Below are 20,345 nucleotides of genomic sequence, written 5' to 3'. Positions count from 1 at the left end.
CTGCCTTACCTCCTCTGAGGGTGGGTGGCAGGGGAAAATTGAGCAAGCAGGTAGCTGCCTACCAGAGCTAGTGCACAACAGGCTCAAAATACACTTGTGTACTGAATATGCTATCGATTCTACAATGTCCTCTGTTTGTTGAGCCTGGATGATTTTTACATGTACATTCACTCAAAGTACACCCATGGATTATTACTCAAAAACCAAATTCACACTGTCCAGACCAGAGGAAACCTCTGTGTCTGCTTTTACCTTAAGCTACCCAGCTGACTTAAAGTGCTTCTTAAAGCACTGGAGTCAGCAGGATATGGCAGACACAGAGGGACAGCTAAGGTTAGCACTTCGTTGTACATTTCCACAATGACTATTTGTCATTATAAGTTCTTAGTTATAATGAAGGTCTTTCAGTTGTCCCTACAACCATCTACAGGCAGTACAGACACTATTTATTAATACACTTTTTTATAAAGTACCTATTTTTAATTCCATCCCTCACTGAAGAGGCATCCTAAATCTACATCTTAGCACACCCAAATACTGCTGTTAACCAGAGAGTCATTCACACTGCTGTCTATAAAACCAGATGTTATTAGTCTACCGACAACAAAATCCACCACATTTTTTTTTCCCAAGAAATATCCTAACCACAATCAGCTGGTTTACCTGCTGAAGCCATGCCCTGTGGTAGATCACCTCAAACTCCATAAGAGCTTTTGCTACTTTGTTGTAGTTGCGGATTATGCGCTTGCCATCTGGTGTTTGTAGAACGGCCGGGTGCTGCTGGAAAGACTCCATGGGCTCCTTCATCCTCTGAAACAGGTGACGTGCCCACATAATCTTACCAGCTATTGGTGGCAGATTACGAGCCAGTGGAGGGTCCTGTTTCTGCTTACTGTAGATCTTACAGACCATTTCTATGTCATTACCATAGTTTTTAAGTAGTTTCTGATACTTTTCATCAATGCCAAGATTTGGGATTTGTAATCTGCTTAGAAAAATAATAATTTTTTTAAAAATCCATCAATATATTTGAAATTCTTCTGATCTATTACAGGAAAATACAGTCATTACAAATACTCTTGCATTCCTTAGAAAGTTACTGCTTTAGCAGCAGTGCTTTCACTAAAGTTTGAACAAATTATGCTACAACCTGATTCCAAGGAAACAAGATTTGGATCAGATGATAAAAGTCCCAAGTAAGATTACACATTTTCTGTTTTGTCATTGTTTCCAAATGCTGAGCTAAAATTATGTGCAGCTAACTATAACCAATCAGCCACTAGCAGTCTACTCTATTTAACAGAATACTATCACAAAACTGATGCAATGAAGCTGAGACTGCTTTGCAGCAATGTGAATTTATCAGGACAAATTTCACTGTTTCCTGACACAAGCACTTTATTCCTCCCTAACAGCACTGTGGTAAAAAATTAATGTCATTGCTCAAGGACAAAGCTAAGGCAAATATATGAACAGACAATGTATTCCTGAATTTATGCTAATTTTTAAAGATTAAGTTCAATGTCCACTTCTATTTTCCTTTTTCTGATACCAAGAAATATGTTTTTTATTCATTCACATTGCTGAGAAGACATCCTCTAACAGCTGAACAGTTGAGTGATAGAAGGTTCAGGGGTTTTTTTATGTTTGAGATAGATGGCTTCTGCTTTCCTCCCCCGCCAGATCCCACCATACTGAAAGTGTCATTTTCATTGCCTAGAAGAATTACAGCACTCTGGACAGGATATAGTACCTTTCAAATTTCTTCAACATGCTCAGTGCTCTTTCAGTCTTCAGAATATTTTCCAAGGTGATGTCCATGAAAATCTTTAACTGATCCTGAAGGAGAGCAAACAATTTTACAGCAGGGAACTACGTAAGACACACCCCTCAAATACGCCAGGTATCATTTGACAGGATTTATCATGCACTATGTTAATTTATGTGAAACTAACCTCATTAATTACCAATTGTCCCTTTCTCCCCACCTTCAAGAATTAAACAAAACAGAACCAACTTTCAAGACATTTTCTTCTGAAGTTCCCTCTCTAGCTGTGCAACCAACAGAAGCTTTTGTACCCTCAAATGTTCTACCATGCTGAGAGCCTTCAAAGAATGCTTGTTTACCTCTTTGGCAGCCAAAGAGAGCCAAGTGTTTGGATTGTGGTTTTTTTTTTCTTCTACAGCTACCCTTTCCTTCCACCAATTTGTGATTTCAGAACTAAGGGAAAGTTAATTATCTAACTTATTTGTGCTATGCTCCCATTCATCCAATACAATAACGTTTTTTGTGTTATTCTTGCTAGCATAACTTCCAAATGAAGTGCAGTAATGAAAAATTCCTCTGTTGGAAGTCCTTAAGGTCCTTTCTGGCCTATTCCATTAAACTAGTCTGAAAGTTATAAAGTGGAGATACATTAGAATAATTTTTACATTTCAGAATACAAACTGATATTTTAATATCTTGATGGTAACTCAGATACAGGTATTTTTGTTTGCATGAGGATTTATCAGTAAACTAAATTCTTAATTGAATCATAAAACCTACATGAAGATCATTTATCTCTTTGAAGAACTCTTCATAGTCTTGGTCAAAATCAGTCTTTCGTTGATCCAAGCAATTACAATGTTTTTTCTTCATCATGTCAACAACACTCTGAACAATTTCACAGAAAAAGAAAATTATCACAAAAAATTAACTTATCAAAAAGACTTACTACACCAAATTAAAGCATAAAGAATTGCAACATAATAACTTGCTACTTTAAAAATATTTCAAGTCATATAATCAGTCACACAACTGTAGCTATGTCCATGCCAAATGCTTCAGTATCTTGAAGTACTAGCAGCCTGCAATTCTGGCCACAGTATACTTTCATATCTAGGAAAATATTGTAAAGACAGAAATGCTGGACTTCTGACTTTTTTTCTTGATCATAACACAAAACCATGGTTCTAGTAACTACTGCTACAAAGTCCCCACATTTTGTTGCTCTTTTAAATCAATTTTGATTTTAAAATACCTATTTCACATGTCCACCTGCCTCTTTTTATGTTGTCTGGTCGCTTCCCCAGCAATCCCATATTTACATCACTAACTATTACCCAGTAATGTTAGCACAAATTACAGAACTACTTTTTCTCTTTATAAATACCTTTCCATTTTCATAATTATGTATCGTTTAAAGATATAGTCAGACTGACAGGATATCCAAGATTTACTGTGTACCTCATATTTTATGATCATTTCTTCCAATCCCTCTATATTAGACTTCTGTAGAACTGAGTAGGTTTTCATAGCATTGAAAATATCTATTATCTTTGTCAAACGTCGATGAAAGGTTTCAAATTTTCCAAAGATATACATCTCACTGAAATCAAACTGTTTTTCAGCTGGATGTTGTTCTAATTCATCTTTTACCTTGTGAAAGCAATTTTGATACTCCTAAAAACAAAAAAAAGGTATTTAAAAGGAGATAGTCAAGTATATAATAAAAGACACTGTCATCAGCTAGAAAAAAATTACTTTGATAGCAAGGTTAAGTTTCAGCAACCATGAACACAATAAAGACAGGCAAATAATTTCTTTGAAAACTAACCAAATAATACCAAAAGATCACACATTCCATCAAATGAATGAACTGCACATATATATATTTGTACATTCCAGTCTTAACTAGGATGAAATCGTGTTCACTTCATTTTATAGCAAGCCTTGATATACTTACTGAATATCCAAGAGCATTACCCATCTTTCACTTTTCAGAGACTGAAAATACTGATTGCTGAGCAGTTTCATTGTGTAATGTTTCAAATTTTCCAAAATCACTTTCCAGAAGAAAAATCCTGCTGAAGTTGGAATGCTGCTCCATTATAGCTTCCAGTTTTCATTACTGCTTTCTTGACAACACAAGCTTTACTCCAAGCATGTTAAAACTAAATTCTTCCCACATTTAGATTACATAGTGTCCTGGATTCAGTTGGGAAACGAGTTAGGACCGCCTGTTGAATCTGTTGATGAATATTCAATATGCTGATGTCATGCCAATTTTATAAAGAAAAGTGTTGACCAGAGCAAAGCATCATGGCCCCTGTAGTTTGGATTGTAACATGAGATGCCTCTTGTTTCTGGGGGCTGCTTCTGGTTTTCAGTTCAGGGCGTTCCTCTGGCTAGTTCTGAGCTTGTGGGGTGGGAGTCATTTTATGTCTGGCTTCCTGCTGCTTCTATGGTATTTGCATATTGTACTACTTTCATTAAACTCTCTTTATCTCAACCCTCAGGGCTTTTTGGTTTCTTCTCTCTCTTTATGAGATTGCTCCCAATTGTGGGAGTGAGTTTTGTGAGAGCAGACTGGCCATCTTAAACCAGGACAATCTATTTTGGTGCCCACTGTGGGGACAGAAAGCATTGAGATAATGAGAAATGAGATAATGAGAAGACTCAAATAAGGCTTGTTAAAAGTTTTGTATACCTGTTTTTCCCCCCACAGTATGTTCAATGTAGATGCATTTGCTTTCCAGGGGCAGCTGGGGCTCAGCCCTGGTTATGCTACATAAAACCTTAGGCATTTGTACCTTCTGTGCTCTTTGTGGTGGTGGTTATCATCTCCTGGGAAAGGACTAATGCTATCATGTGGCTCTACAGGATACTGCAATATCATGACATAGTTATTGCAATAGCCACTCAGTTTAGATGTAATCTTGCCCAATTGATGGGACAGGTCTTGTCCAGAGAAATGTAGGTCTTTCCCAAGAATATCACCTGGAGATCTGCCCTGAGGCTGGATAATTATGAGTGCCTGGGTGTGTGAGACTGTATGGTCAAGTGCTTCGGATGGTGATCACCTCCAGTGTTTTGGAATTTCCTTCCTGAACAAGCAGGTAAAATACTTGGAAGAAGTATGTTGTCACAGCTGATGTTCCCAAGAGACACAAATCACTGTGATGCACTGGGGCCTGGCCCATGCCTGTCAAACCCTTCCTATCACTGTTCAGTCTACTCAGGGGCAAGAGAAGGTCTCTGAACCTACAGGCAAACCGGAAGGCATTGCAGCTACTCAGACCCCAACAGCAAGCATGGCAGCTGTACCAGAGAACCACCATGTGCCAGTATCAGTTGTCACTGTACAGAAAAAGAAATATTTGAAAAAAGCAGATCTCACAAAGGATAAGGATGAAACAGAGTTATCACAAGAACAAGAGGAAGAGAGAGAGATGGTCACTCATTCTTTATCTCTGGCCTTGAAAGATGGTCAAGGATGAGCAGTGGATGAAATGACTAGCAGGCTCCAGCAATGTGAGGGAAGTTGCTCTTCCTCTGTACAGGCATGTGTTTCAGCTGTGGAGGAACTGTCCAGGGAGGTTCTTGAACTCCAAGAGAATGTGTCCTGTTCCTCACCTATACGGTCCCAGGTTTCAGCTATGAAGAGGAGGCATTTCCCTGTCCAAGGGATTGCTTATGTGATCACAGGGAGCACATGAGGAAGCGAGACAGAAAACCCCCTTCAGTACTAGCTGTGCAAGTCTGTGAATTACAAGAAGAACGCTGCTCCAGTTTCCGGTGAAAAATCCCCCCAAAAGAGCGGATGAATTGATACTGCTTCTGATGCTCTTGATGGGACTTCCAAACCATGTTTACATGATGCAAGTGATTCTGGTCAGAATTAGAGGAGGTGGCCTGCCTCCAACCAGATGGAGGAGAGGGACAGTTGTTTATTGGACTGTGTGGATCAGATGGCCCAGCATATTGAACCCACGGAGTACAAAGCTTTAGTAGATACAGACATAGAGGGTACTGTGATGCCATCAAACTACGAGGTGGTGGAACCCATCTGTATTTCTGGTGTGACAGGGGGATCCCAACAGCTGCCTGTATTGGAAACTGAGTATCAGAATGTCAGCCACAGTTTGCTTTCCTTGGAAGGGTGGAAGAAATCACTGGAATCAGCTGCCCCAGCGTGGAAACACAGACACACCATTTGCCATAGCCTGATCCAGGCTGTACTGGAGCAAGGTGGAGCTCCAGAACATCTGCATTAAGAGGTTTGTTGTGAAGCCCAAGGTGATGTCATTTTGGGTGAAAATGGACAGTGAATGCTGAATGTTGTATGATGTTAATTACTGCTGGGCATGGCATAGATGGTATAGAATAAGAGATGGGTAATGTCCTGGTTTCAGCTGGGAAACTAGTTGGGACATCCTGTTGAATCTGCTGACAAACATTTGATACCATGCCGACACCATGCCAGCTTTATAAAAAAGAGTGCTGTCTGGAGCTAAGCATCATGAGGCTTGTAGTTTGGATTGTAACATAAAATGCCTCCTGTTTCTGGGGGCTACCTCTGGTTTCCAGTTTGGGTTGTTGGTCTCTTCCACTTGGCTGTCTGCAGGCTTGAAGGGCACTTGGCATTTTATGGCTGGCTTGCTTTTTCTGCTGCTGCTATGGTGCTTCTGTGGCTGCTGCTTCTATGGTGCTTCATACTATATTACTTTCATTAAATTTTCTTTATCTGAACCCACAGGGCTTTTGGGTTTTTTTGTTTGTTTGTTTTTGAGATCACTCCTGATCATGGGGACTGAGTCTTGTTAGAGTGAGCTATTTTAAACCAGGACACATAGTCAACAGATTTGCTTGAAAGGTATTTTAAAGAGAACCACTCCTGAAAGAAAACATTTGTTATTTTTAATCAATTATATGGACAAATAACTCCATTTGGAGATATTGTTACGAAAGGCACAGAATTTCCTAAGTTTTTAGAGATTCAAATATTAAGTTTTCATCTAATGATTTTCAGAAAACTTTTTGAACAAATAAGATTCAAAAACCTAATCTTTCAACGTATTTTAATGCAGCAACTGAATAATTTTATATATCTTTACAAAAATACACAAGCTTATTACTTAGCACTTACTGGTAGTAAGAGGTCCTACAAATTTACACTAGTCCATGCTGGAACTATGCAAGATTTGTGGCTTTAGAAGGTGTTACAATGAAGTTCTAGTCTTTCATGAGCCTATTATTAAGGAATCAAAATAACAGAGGAGAGCTAATACAAACCTTCCAACACAGGGAGGTCATCAAAAAGAGAGTGAAGCTCTTCAGAGTAACACATCGACAGAGGCTAATAGACAATGGGCATAAATCAAAACAGAAAATGTTCTAACTGGGTGTAAGGATAAAATCGTTAACTCTAAGGACAGGCAAGTAATGAAAAAAGTTTCCCAGAAAGGCTGTGCAGTCTCTCCATTCTTGGAGAATTTCAAGAATTTTGCTCTTATAGCCGCACCTGCTTTGGCTCTGAGCATAAGTTTGAACTAGATACCAGCTGATAATCCTTTCCAGCTGTTTTATCCTATGTTCTAAAGGGAAAAGAAGTATTTTTTTAAATCACGAAATGGTTATGGAGTAGTATAATGAAACCAAAAATAATAATAAAGGCTATCTTCCCAAAAAGTCTATGCAACCTGAAGAGCTGAATTCTTCTTTTTTCACTAAGCTGCTCTTTCTAAAGGTATAACTCTTCCACTTATTTTTGGAATATATTCAGCTCAATAGGTTCCTCTGTTTTCATTTCTATCACACATACCTCCTCATCATGTGAGGAAAATCTTTCTAGAGATACTCAGGCACAAAAATCCACGTAATTATCATTTAAGAAGAATAGTTAAGTTTGGCTAAGCATTGAAGTTCAGTTTCTGGAAGATCAGCAGACACTGGACTAAATTCCCTATTAATCCTATGCTCTAGTTCCAAAAGATATTTTTCAGTTGTTTCGTTTTCTTTCACCTCACCTTATATTCTCTTTTCCACAGGCTCTTCCCACCTACCTGTTTAAGTCTAATGGCTGCTTGTAGCTTTTCCATAACTGTCTCTTGATGTTGATTCCAGATGGTGGATGAGTTGTTGTTGGTAATGTAAGATTTACATGATGTGATCATCTGATTGGTCACCTAAAAAGCAGTATTAACCTTGGGGAAAAAAAATCTCAAGACAAAGCAAATTTGCTCTTCTAAATAAAGTCTCATCCCACACCTCTGACACAACTAGCCTAAAGCCTGCAAAATAGTGATATCAAATACCAGCTACACAGACAGATTGTCCTCATTGCAATACCACACCTCCAGACCATTACACCACCCAGATGTTGTCGATCAACTACACTCATCCTAAACACCTTATACCAAACATGAAATGACAGTGAGGACTGCAAAGTCGTAAGATTTTGGCACTTCTAAGAGCAAAGTTAAATCAAGACCCCAAGAGACTATGATAATTAAGGAATAGAAAGAAATTAAGCATTAGAAAGAAATTATTTACAGTAAGGATGGTGAGACACTGAAACAGGTTGCCCGGGGAGGTTGTGGATTCCTCCTTCCTGAAGGTGTTCAAGGCCAGGTTGGATGAGGTCTTGAGCAACCTGGCCTAGTGGAAAGGTGTTCCTGCCAGCGGGAGGGAGGGGTGGAACTGGGTGATCTTTAAGGTCGCTTCTTACCCAAACCTTTCTGTGACTCTATGAATAGATTGCCCTTCTAACCCCATTTCCTACCTTATGCAATTATGAAGAGGTTTAAGTGCTATATAAATTTCATATAATTTGTTCCGAAAAAAAACAATTCATGATAGGCAAAGCTCATTGTGGAAAAAAATCCTTTATCTGTTTACATCACAGCTGAGATTAGCCCTGATCTTCAAGAAGTCTGAAAAACTACTTACAACTCCAAGTAACAGAAACTAAAATAAGTTCTAACCTTGAAGTAGTTTTATCACTATTTTCAGTTCTCCATGTATTTTTAAAAGTAGCTTTAAATTGACCAAAGGTAGCATTAAATTGACCAAAACACTGCCTCTTCAATTGCTTGGTCTCTGCTTTTCCTGTCTCTCACTCAAGCAACAACAGCCCAAAAAAAGAAAAAAAATCTGAAAATTTCCTTTCGCACTGTAGCACCAACCTTCACAAACAGTGAGGATATCTTCTCAGATGTGTTGTAATATTGAGAGACACTCTGAATCATTTTAATTGCATTTATGAGTCCTGGAATAGCATCTGCCATGGACACCTGGAAAGAAACATACAGTCTGAACTTTGCCAGAGGTGTCTTCCAACCCTAACAATTCTATGATTCTAAATATCAGTAAGGGAACAGTTCACACTCAGTGACACAATGGCTTCCACCCCAAAGGCTACACCTTCTCAAAACTAAGTATCTTTGAAGCTGGCACCACTTCCTCATTGGTAAAAGCCAGTATGAGGAAAACAAAGCAGATCAAGTTCAACAGAGCCCGCACAGTGCCAATAGCCAGCATATTCACTTTAACTTCGTTTTCTATGGGTATCATACCAGCTTTTCACAAGACAGACTCAAGTATCACATTGGGAAGCACTGAAAGAACATCTTGTTCTAATCAACTCCAGTAAATGGAAACAAACAGAGCCATAACACAGTTGCCCAGAGCACTGGAAGCAATTTCACTTTAGGAAAAGTAGGAGAGGTAGAAAGGTCAAAGCTTTAAGTCTTCATTGCCACTTACAATATTTCTCTCACTAGTAAGACACGTACAGTCAATTGCAAAAACAGTTTTAATAAAAGCAACCATTTGCTGCCTACTTTAGCAGATAATGGGACAGTGACAATCCCTCCTATCCCCTATTCTGGGCTGCCTGGTTTTGTTTACTACGCAGTACACTTTTGTCATTCTGTTATTATGGTATAAGAAGTTGATTTGCATTTACACACTAATATTTACATAAACATATTTATGTTTTCCTAACCCAGTAAGTTGAAAATTGCCTAATAAATTTTAGACTATATATGACCTGGGTGCCCACACAAAGACAAAAGACCAGCCTTTGCCTTTAGCACAACACTAGGTTTACTCCCTGCCCTCCCCCACCCCCAGCCTTTTTTTTTAATCACAAAAATTTCACTTCCTCCCATAGCACAGAATCCAGTTTCATCATCAGGCCCAAAGTTTCATGGATACCATGGCAATAGAATAACAACTACTTTATTTTGTAGCTAGAAATTCCCACTAAGCCGCTTCTAGTATAACTGAGCAAAGTCTGAAACTGGAGATTAATACCTAAAATGCTATCTATGTAATTTCCAAACTATTCCTAAAAAATACATGCATTTTACTTGTCTCAAGAGATTTAAGTTAAAGAATTTAAAAGTTGTGCTTACAGGATCACTGTTGTATAAGGAGTCACAACATTTTTCCAGATAATATAGATACTTCACATTATCTTTAGCTTCATTTGCTGCATTTGTGATGGAAATATCCAACACTCGCCAATTCTAAGAATAGAAAGTTGAAAAAAATTAAACCATACATTTCAGAAAAAATGGTTCAAGATCTATTTTGTCATTAGCCTTTAAACACATTTGAAAGCACAGATCTTTTATTTCGGTTACAATTCTTTACCCAAGATGAGGAACAGGTCCTTGTTTTCCCTCATCTGAAAAAGTTATGTATTAGTGTCAAATCAAGCTGCTGTAAAATATATAAACATCATCTGTTTACTACTTTTGCAAGACAGAGTGATGAATGCATAACCATGCATTTGTTTCACGCATCTCTCATTTTGATGAGCCAAGCCTTTTTGTTTTATTCTCTTTTCTGCTTGTGATACATGTTTGTTTTGTCAGCATCAGAAATTATGGACCCATAAGCAGTTTTGACAGTCACTAAGATCATGAGAAAGATTTGATTTTTTTTCTTTTCATTAAATATACAGTTCATTAATTCATTTTTCTGATTTAATTATTAATTTTTCAAAGATTTATGGGTGTTTGTTTCTGCTGAGCCATGTGGATATTATCAGCTTTTAGGCAAAGGGGATTCCAAGTCTTTTCCAATAAATTTAACTATGTTGAAACTATCTACTCAAGACAAGGAATAGGGAAGGACAAAGAAAACAAAAGCCAAAGATACTTTAGTATTTTCCCCACCAACATTACTTCCATCACCAAAATGCACTACAGTATACAGAGCATTTCTAGTCTTTACATTTCTCATAACTCAAAATAGAAACCTTCAGTAGTTTGGATTTAGCAGCAGTGAGTACTCCAAGCACTGCCTTCACATCTGGGCTCTTCAGCTGATCTGTAAGGTAGTTGAACTTAGACAATCTCTTTTTCCAGTAATCAAGCTCTGCTCGTGGTCCAAGGTCATCAGCTTCCTTTCTCAACTGGTCATTTTCTGCAAGAACCTTTTATTATACAGTAATATGAGTGAGTCAAGATAATATTTTCTATCTATATGGATTAATTAATCATTTAACTTCTGGTATTGATGTCCTGTAATAAATCATCTAATTCAGACACTGGATCACAAAAGAGACATGTATTTTGCTTGACCTATTTTAGTTCTGAGTTAAAGAGGGAGTAGTATCTCAAAAGCACTATTACAGACAACTACATTGTTCTGTGAATTACCTGCAAAGCAGGTTTCAAACCACAATTTTTTGACCACTAAGAAAAACATTTACTAAATTATGGTGTTCCTTTCGCTTTCATTAAATTCACTGGGAATCACTAACTGTTCTCTACTTTAACTGATTATCAAAAACAGGGGACTAAGCTTCCAAAGACATTTGTGTGCTCTTATAAGTAAGTATTACATGGAAAAAGCTCCAATAATATTCTTATTGAGAAGTAAAAGCATACAAAAAAATCCCAACAGTACTTTATATAGAGCTTGATCACAGCTAGCTTTATAGAAAGGTATGACAAAAGGCTTGAAATCATTTGCCAATAAGCAGATGTCATATTTCACATGTCTGGCCAGAGTATCACCTGTTCAATTTGTTTCGTCCATCCTTTCATGCAAACTTCTATTCTTTCCAGAGCATCTATGCTGTTAGCGACCATGAGGTAATCTGAGGGTCCTTTTAGAGTTTTCAGATCATATGTTTCACATTTCTTCAGACTGACCTAAAACAAGTTTAAAAACCCTGAAATGCTGAAATGTTCATGACAAATAACACAGAAACTTTAATTCACCAGCCCACAGTTGTCCTCCATGTCCTTTCTTTTACAAAGGCTGAGTAGGAATTAACAGTTATAGCAACTGTTTTTCACACGTTAATCATTCATAGCTTAAGAGTGGGCACAGCCATTGGACAGTCAAAAAGATAATAGCTCTAAAGTACTGGTTCCAGAATAAAAAAATGAAAAGAAGCACCTGCAAAGTCATTAAAGCCACAAATCAATGTATAAGTTACTGACAACAAACAGAAGTGTTATTTCTACCTCCAGGTTAACAAAAGTGATTTTGAGTACTCTAACAACAGCAGTTAATTCAAAAGCTCTGGAGCAAGAGACATTCTACAGCTAGCTACATTTCTCTTCACTGCATGAACATACTTACCTTTTCCAACAGACTTTGCTGCGTTCCTGAGAGCACACTAACAAACGCTTCAAGGGAGCAAAGGAAGTCCTGCTTAATACTGGAAGCTTGCTGAGGTTCAACAAGTTCAACCCAGACATGGTCCATAGTCTGCAAAGCTGGAATGAAGATTTCTGATATCAACTGCTCAACACTTTTTAGTAAGCCATCTCGACCTACATTCATCATACTAAAATTCACTTCCTGTAAAAGAAGCACAACACAGGTTAAAAAAGAAAGCAAATTTTGCCATTGTATTTATTGCAGTTCAAATGCCTTGAGAATCTCAGTATCAGTGTGTACAAATGCTCTTCAGGGAGGAACAGCACAACTCGTGATAGCAGGGGCTGTGGAATTTGCACAGGGTCACAGTTTGTCATATAAAACTGAGGAAATTAAGATCTGAAACATGAAATAACTTGTATGAAATAACTTGTATGTCAACTTGTCTCTCCCACTTTTAAGGTATTCTCTACTATCATCAAGGTCTATATGATTACTTGCAGATACGCCTGCTTTATGTGTCTCCGATTACCAGCCTGCAAACATTATCAGTACACAAAAATATCCTCATATGTTAAATAGTATGTAATTGATTAAAATCTAAGGCAGACCTTTCAAAATCATCAAAAAATAAAGAGGTAAAGCATAACACTTGAAAGGATATATGTGAAGAAATCAATCACCTAGTGATGGCAGCCAGCTCATCCACTCTTTGCTCTTCTATGTCTTGCCTATCTGGGCAGAACACAGTTTTATAAGTTTTTCCTAGAAGAGGTGGGTGAAGTTAAAATTTGCTGCCATAGGAGTTGTATTTGAAAGTTCTCATCTTGAAGCGTATAGAAAGTTTTCCACAACACTTAATTCTCATTCATTCCATCACTCTAATTTTAGCACTTCAATTAATTTGCCTACAACTGTACATTACCTATATTTAACTCTGAACCTCATTACTAAACACTTGATCCAGTTTTGTCCACTCCATATTATCATAGACTTTTAACAGAAAATACTTTTTTATATATGATTTTCACATAGGCTCTCAAAACTAGTCATTTTTATTTGCTTCTTTTAATGGATTTGCTAGAACTTACTGAAATGTAACAACTTATGATTTAGGTATTGACTAATTACTCTTTGTCATTATGGATTGTCACACATTTTCTTTCTTAGCATCATTTCCTCACAGCAATGTCACACTTCAAGTTGCTGCAGCAGTTTTTCCATTTCCTTTCTTTTTTGTCCTGTGTTTCATTCAGAGAGTGTCCTTTTGCTCATTCCTCTCACTCAAAGGCAGTCAAATTATGTGCTGAGAGCAAATACCCCTAGAGGAAAATGTATTTTAAACAAGGTTGTGTACAGTGATCAGCAGTTACTGGCTCTTACCTGATAGATATTCTCAGTTGTGATGGGTTTGAAAAGACTAGATCTAATGAAGAAAATACATATGCCAGTTAAAGCAAGTTCTCTTCCCTCTGTAACAAATATTTTAAGTCTTTTATTCTTTGTCAAATGAGAGTTCATTCCTGCTCCTGGAAGGCTGAAGAGCTCTACAGATGCAAATGAAAGAAGCATTTAAAAACCATACATTATTTATTCATTAAAAAGTTTTCTATACTGTTCAGCTATCATTTGTCTATCTCCGAGTCACAGTTCCCTGGAGTAACTTCATGGGATTATCCACAGACAGAATGCAGTATCCAGAGTTCTCAGAGCAAGGTGAGAACTATTTCATCTAGTTTTGCCATTATGACACCAAGGTCTTTTATTTTTCTTAATCTATTCTCTGTTCCTTCCAAGTAAAAGGTTCAGGCCCAAGACCCTCTCACAGAGCTCTCTATCACACACTTGTAGATAATGCTTTTCTGCTTTATTAAAAATACGTAGACATAAGACTAACATACAGGGAAAGAAAATAAATAAGAAAGAGTGCTTCTGAAAATGAGGAGAGAGATGCCACAGCACATTCTTTGGGGAGAAAACAAAAAAGAAGGGGGGAGGAGGGGGGAAGAAGAAAACTAAAAAATGAGTGAACTACAAGGGATTTCTCTGTCCTTTCTTTTTCCCCCAACATGAAAATGCTGCTCCCAAGTTTAGGCTGTTGGTAATACTTGTACCACAGAAGTGACCAGAATCAATAAGAAGAAGCACTGTCTTTGCAAGGGAAAAAATTCCTCTTAAATTGTAGGTTTGGCCATCTTCCGTTACTAGTTTTCTAGTGTTAGCGCAGAGTAAAACCACATGCACCCACATCTCAATGAGACAGACACTGCAATAATGAAAAGATCAAAAAGCGAATTGTTGATATCAGTAGTTACAACATCCAAAAGTTTGCAAAACATGATAGGTCCCTTGCCCTTTTTTTTCTTTCTGGCACATGACCATCTGCCCCAGAGATCCCTGTTTTGGATAAGTGACCCATAGGGAAGACACACAGCCCTTCTGCCCCCAGCAGTGGCACAGTGGAAGCTGGAGGAGAAAGTGTTGACGTCACACTCTCTGCAAAAAGAAAGGGCTGGCCAGTGGCAAAAGGTATTTTGGGGAGTTGCAGATCATCCCATAGCTTGTAAAGTTTCCTCTTCCGAGCTTTTGTTGTTTTCTCCTTGATTCCAGGCTGCAGGAAGGGTGCTTCCCTTTTTCCTTGGTTCGCTCATGGCATGCAGCCTCGTGTTTTGTCTGTTCCCCTACTTACTACACACACTAGTATTTTTCTTTCTACTCTTTGATATTATTTCATTTAGTTTGTTGGGTTTTTCCTTATCTCAACTCCAGACAGTTTTCTGCCTCACAGATCCATTTCTCCTTATCCCACTCAGAAGGGAGGGGAAAGCGTTGAAGTCGTGGTTCAGAGATTTGGTCTAACCGTAACATTTTTTATTGTTTGGGGGTTTTTTCCACTCACACTCAATAGTGAGACTGAGACTTGTTTATAGCAGACTGTGTTAAACCAACACAGCCTATTTTGGCATCCAACAAGGGGCCTGAAAGTTGAGATAACAAGAGAATTCAATTTTGCTAAAGTAATTTTGTTTACCTTATATTTGATCTAGTGTGTTCACCATGATAAGACGTTTAAGGCATTGCTTTTCTGGTAACATTAGGTAAGACCTTATGCATTTGTATCCCACATGGTGTCCTCTGTGGTGCTGTTTTTCACATCAGGGAAATGGCTTAAAGATGTGGTGTGGCTGTGCTGATTACTGGTATGTTATGATATGATTATTCCACTGGTCACTTGGTTAAGCAGGTATTCCTGTGCAGTGTCATCATTTATCAGTAACCTCACCCAGCTGAGAGATGGAACACTTCCGCATCTTTGGACGGTTTCGAATATCCTTAGGTCACCAACAACAGCCTGCTTCCATTGTGCCTCTTAAATATGTGCCTGGTCTTGCCCACATAATACAAATCTTTCCCAGTAGTACCTCTTGGAGATCTGCCCCAAGGCTAGATAATTATGAAGTAGCAGGGCATGTGGGGGAGAATGAGCAAGTGTCTAGGCAATGTCACCTCCAATTTCTTGGAACTTCATCCCCAAACAAGTGCAAAATCCTGACAAGCTGCTGAAACATTTGGAAAAGGGATGTTGTCAGCCTGGAAATTCTCAAGAGATACAAATCATCAGGATGTGTTGGTGGCCTGACACGTGCCACCTTGGTCTCCAACTTGTAGTCCATCACCACAAGAGCTAGGAGGAGAGGCGTTGCCAGTGAAGACTGGGGCAAAAAAAGTTGTTAAGAATTTCAGCCTTCTCCTTGTCCATTGATACAAGTTCCCCACCGTTGTTTATCAGGAAGATGCCTTTTCTTTAACCTTTCTTTTCAGTTAATGTACCTGTAGAAGCCTTTCTTGTTTTACTTTACATCCCTTGCCAAGCTCAGTTCCAGCTGTGCCCTGGCCTTCCTGACCTCGGCCCTACACAGCCAGGCAACATCCCTATACTCTGCCCAGGATGCCTGTCCCTCCTTCCATTTCCTGTGTAGCCCCAGCTTGCCCTCTAGTCTGACCAGCAGGTCAAGGCTCAACCATGGTGGTCTCTTGCCCTCTTTGCCCAGTTTCTTATATGTGGAGATTGAGATCTTTTGTGCTCTATAGAGAGCATCCTTAAAGATCTGCCATCTCTGTTCTGCTGCCTTGTCCCTGAGAGCCCATTTCCCACAGGTCCTATTTACTAGCTCCTTGAAGAGCTGGAAGTTTGCTTTCTTAAAATTTAGAGTCCTAACTGTGCTTCTCGTGGGCTTCATACTCCTTAGGACAGTGACCTGCACTAACACATGATCGCTGCAGCCCAGGCTGCCTTCAACTTTGACATCCCTGATGATTTTGCTTGCTTTTGTGACCAACAGGTCCAGCAACAGATCTCCTCGAGTAGGGCTGTTAATTTCTTGCCTCAAGAAGTTGTCATCTAGGAACTCCAGAAGCCTCCTGGATTGCCTGCAGCCAGCTGTGTTGGTTTTCCAACAGATGTCAAGGTGGTTAGAAGGATGAGAGCCTGTGATCACAATGCCTCCTCAAGCTGGAGTAAGAATGCTTCATCAATAGGCTCCACTTGGTCAGGCAGCCTGTAGTAGACTCCTACCACAAGGCATGCAACTTTGTGTTTTGTCTGTTCCCCTGCCTACTACACACACTAGTATTTTTCTTTCTATTCTTTCATATTATTTCATTAAATTTGTTGGGTTTTCTCCTTATCTCAACTCCTAAGTATTTTCTATTATTGTACCTGCATCCAAAATCCTCTTTGTCCTTATTCCACCTGGAAGGGGAGGAAGAGGGGTGGGGAGAGGGCTTGAAGTAATGGTTCAGAAATTTGGTATAACCATGCAGTTTTGCTTTGTTTTTTCACTCACTCTCAATCATGAGAGTGGGACTTGTTTAGAGCAGACTGTGTTAAACCAAGACAGAGAGTGGGCATAAAACCAGTCTCTGATCCATTAAAGCTCTGGAGTTCAGCTTCCTGAATTCAGAGATACACAGTCTGCAGGTACACAAATTATCTTGTAGGCACCCTTCTTGTAGTCATCATCTGCCCTAACAGAACTGTTTGCTAATCCACATAAGGGACAGAAAACCAGCTTGTATTTGAAGTGGTGTGTAGTAGTGAGTGTCCTCAACAAAAAGATGCATATAATCCCACCAAAATGCACTTAATTTTACTGATGAGTAACCATCACTGTAACTGCAGATTTGCTTTACTAGCCTGTGACCCAAAGCTCCAAAACAATCAGCACAGTAAAATTCTTTTACAAACTGCGTTTCACAAAAAGCAAAAATGTACAGCACAAACTGCACACTGTTACGGTATTACAAGGAACTGTACACTTAAACATGTGGGCAAAGGCTCCCTCCAAAACACCCACTTCATCCCACACTCATTTGTCTTCTCCTCCTTCACCACCAGTTCGTTTCTTTTGACTTTTTTCTTCTACCTCATGTGGACTTTGTGGACTTTTCCTTATTTACCCAATGCACGTGTTACTGTGAATGTTTGATTATTTTGTATGGTTTTGCTTTTTCCCCAGGTTTTCATGTTGCCTCTATCTAGCACCACATCCCAAAGACCACCACAATCATAGTGTAGAGTCATCTGATCAGTCTGGGGGTGTGTTAGGGGGAATTATTAGATTGCCAGGCTGTGCCCTGTCCATCACACTCTCGCCAACATACTTCCACTGCTTCAACTTCAGCATGTTAAAACTTACTCAGCAGATTTCTAAATTAGTGGCTGAGTTTGCATTTTTATTTCATTTCCTATGTGCAATTACATTTTAGTTATTAAAGTAGCTTATATCTTATTAAACAGTCTTTTTATACTATACATACATATATACTTAAAATAAATGAACTATGAATACATATTTGTACATTCATATAAAATCCTACAATCAATAAGGTTGGAACAGATCTCTAAGATCAGGTCCAATCATCAGCCTAACACCACCATGGCCATCAAATCATGTCCCAAAGTGCCACATCCACACATTTCTTGAGCACCTCCAGAGACAGTGAATCCACCATGCCCTGGGCGATCTATTCCAATTCCTAACCACTCTTTCCATAAAGAAATTTTTCCTAATATCCAATCTAAACCTCCCCTGGCACAATTTCAGGCCATTTCCTCTTGTCCTATCACCTGACATTAGAGAGAAGTGGCTGACCCCCATCTCACTACAACCTCCCTTCAGGTAGTTGTAGAGAGCAACGAGGTTTCCCCTCAGCCTTCTCTTCTCCAGGCTAAATAATCCCCGTTTCCTCAGCAGCTACTTGTAAGACTTGTACTCTAGACCCTTCACTAGCTTTGTTGCCCTTCTCCAGATATGCTCCAGCAACTCAAAGTCTCTCTTGCAGTGAGGGGCAGCTGGGCAGCTGCCTGCCAGGTGTGCAAGTAAATGCATAGTTCTGGGGAGACATCCTGTTGTGCTAACAGTCTTACATGGAGCTGTAAGTAGACTGGAGACCTGTAGCTCTCCAAGCAGGAGAAGCATTTCACTCTCCTCTAATTAGACCAACATTTTAAACTGGGGCATTAGAGCAGGGCTTTGATTCCTGGAGAAATCAGTGGTTCCACAGGCTGTTTGCCAAACTCACTGGGGGCAAGGCAGGAATGTGACTTAGCAGGAATTTCTGTGCAGGGAAGCTGGAAGGGTATGTATAGGTAGATGTTTACGTAAGTATAAACACAGATACTTAAATAGATAACCATAGATAAATTTACAAGACCTTTCTTGTGGATCTAGGGTAAACAAGTAGGGTGAGATCCCATTAACCAGTCACAGGGTCTCAGAGCTCACATAGTACCTGACTAGTCTCCACAGTGGCAGCTCTGGGGGCTCTGGGACTGAAGCCCTCGGCAAAGGGAGGATGTCCTTGCCACAGGGGTCCTGAGTTGCCTCCACGGTAAGTGAGAAGGAAGCTTCCCTCAGAAGGGTGGCATTATGGGGGCACTGGGGACAGGAATGGGATATGAGCAGAAAGGACTTCTGGGATAATGGCCCTCCTATCCATAATGCAGACATCCTAGGGACATTTGCCATGTAACAGGACCATTTGGATGAAGGGTCATGTGCTATGAAATGTGGAGGACTTCTAGGACAGACTGGTGGCATGACTCAAGGGGAAAGGGCAGAGCACCTGTCACTGCTCACCATGTGTGAAAGTCACCCTTCAACTATCAAAAACCATTTCCCAGGCCCCTAGGCAAGAGATTCTAAGCTTGCAAGGAAATATCTTGCTGCTACATACTAACAATGTGCAGAGTGCTTTAATAACCTTCAGTAGTATCATCAACTCGCATTTTGTAAGCACAGATTGATGTCGCAACCTGACCAAACTTGACTTATTTTAAGCCCCAGTTTATAGCAACTTTTTTTTACTATTTCTTTTTTCCTTGCACACTTGCTCAGCACAACTATAACATGTCATAGGAGAACCCAAAGTTGCTTTACCTTTATCTGTTGTCTCCATGTTTTGATAGTAGAACATCAGGTGACGTAGACCTCCAGGAGCCAGGAATTTGTCAATGCATTCTATCTGTCAGAGATCATGTCAAGAGCATTATGCATAGCATCCCCACTACAAAAAATACAACTACCTTCAGTTTTTAACATAAAGGACTGATAAACATTCATCACATTATCAATGTTCAATTCAAAAATTACACAAGGCCTAGTTACAGCCCTCCAAAAAATGACTGGGTTTTCTTGTGCTTTAACAACACACACATACTTAATTGACTCACTTAAATTTTTCCATGCTAAACACAACTGAATATAGCCAGGCTATGTTTACATTTACTGAATCCTCTTACTGTATATGCTGCATATCATCCCCCAAACTGAGGGCTCAGGGCGTTTCGTCGCTTAGGCTTCTATAAGCAACGTATATGTCAAGCAAAAAAAAAAGGTCAAAGAAAGTCTAACCCCTCCAATGAGCAAGAACGGCAAACTGGTAACAACAG

At 39.2% G+C, this 20,345-nt stretch overlaps 1 protein-coding gene across 1 annotated transcript in view; it reads right to left on the bottom strand.

Annotated features, from left to right (window-relative positions):
- Nucleotides 1-20,345, bottom strand: part of DNAH5 (dynein axonemal heavy chain 5) — a 134,924-nt gene that overhangs the window by 107,440 nt on the left and 7,139 nt on the right. The window contains 12 exon segments of the mRNA XM_054381977.1: nucleotides 664-985; nucleotides 1,754-1,839; nucleotides 2,549-2,656; nucleotides 3,230-3,445; nucleotides 7,828-7,950; nucleotides 8,950-9,057; nucleotides 10,183-10,296; nucleotides 11,034-11,210; nucleotides 11,797-11,934; nucleotides 12,371-12,592; nucleotides 13,775-13,917; nucleotides 19,819-19,918. Of these exon segments, the coding sequence (XP_054237952.1) occupies nucleotides 664-985; nucleotides 1,754-1,839; nucleotides 2,549-2,656; nucleotides 3,230-3,445; nucleotides 7,828-7,950; nucleotides 8,950-9,057; nucleotides 10,183-10,296; nucleotides 11,034-11,210; nucleotides 11,797-11,934; nucleotides 12,371-12,592; nucleotides 13,775-13,917; nucleotides 19,819-19,918 (1,857 nt within the window).

The sequence above is a fragment of the Indicator indicator genome, chromosome 6, assembly GCF_027791375.1.
Source record: "Indicator indicator isolate 239-I01 chromosome 6, UM_Iind_1.1, whole genome shotgun sequence".
Classification (NCBI taxonomy): Eukaryota; Metazoa; Chordata; class Aves; order Piciformes; family Indicatoridae; genus Indicator; species Indicator indicator.
Note: the sequence above shows the minus strand (reverse complement) of the source record. Positions and strands in the feature narration are given on the sequence as shown.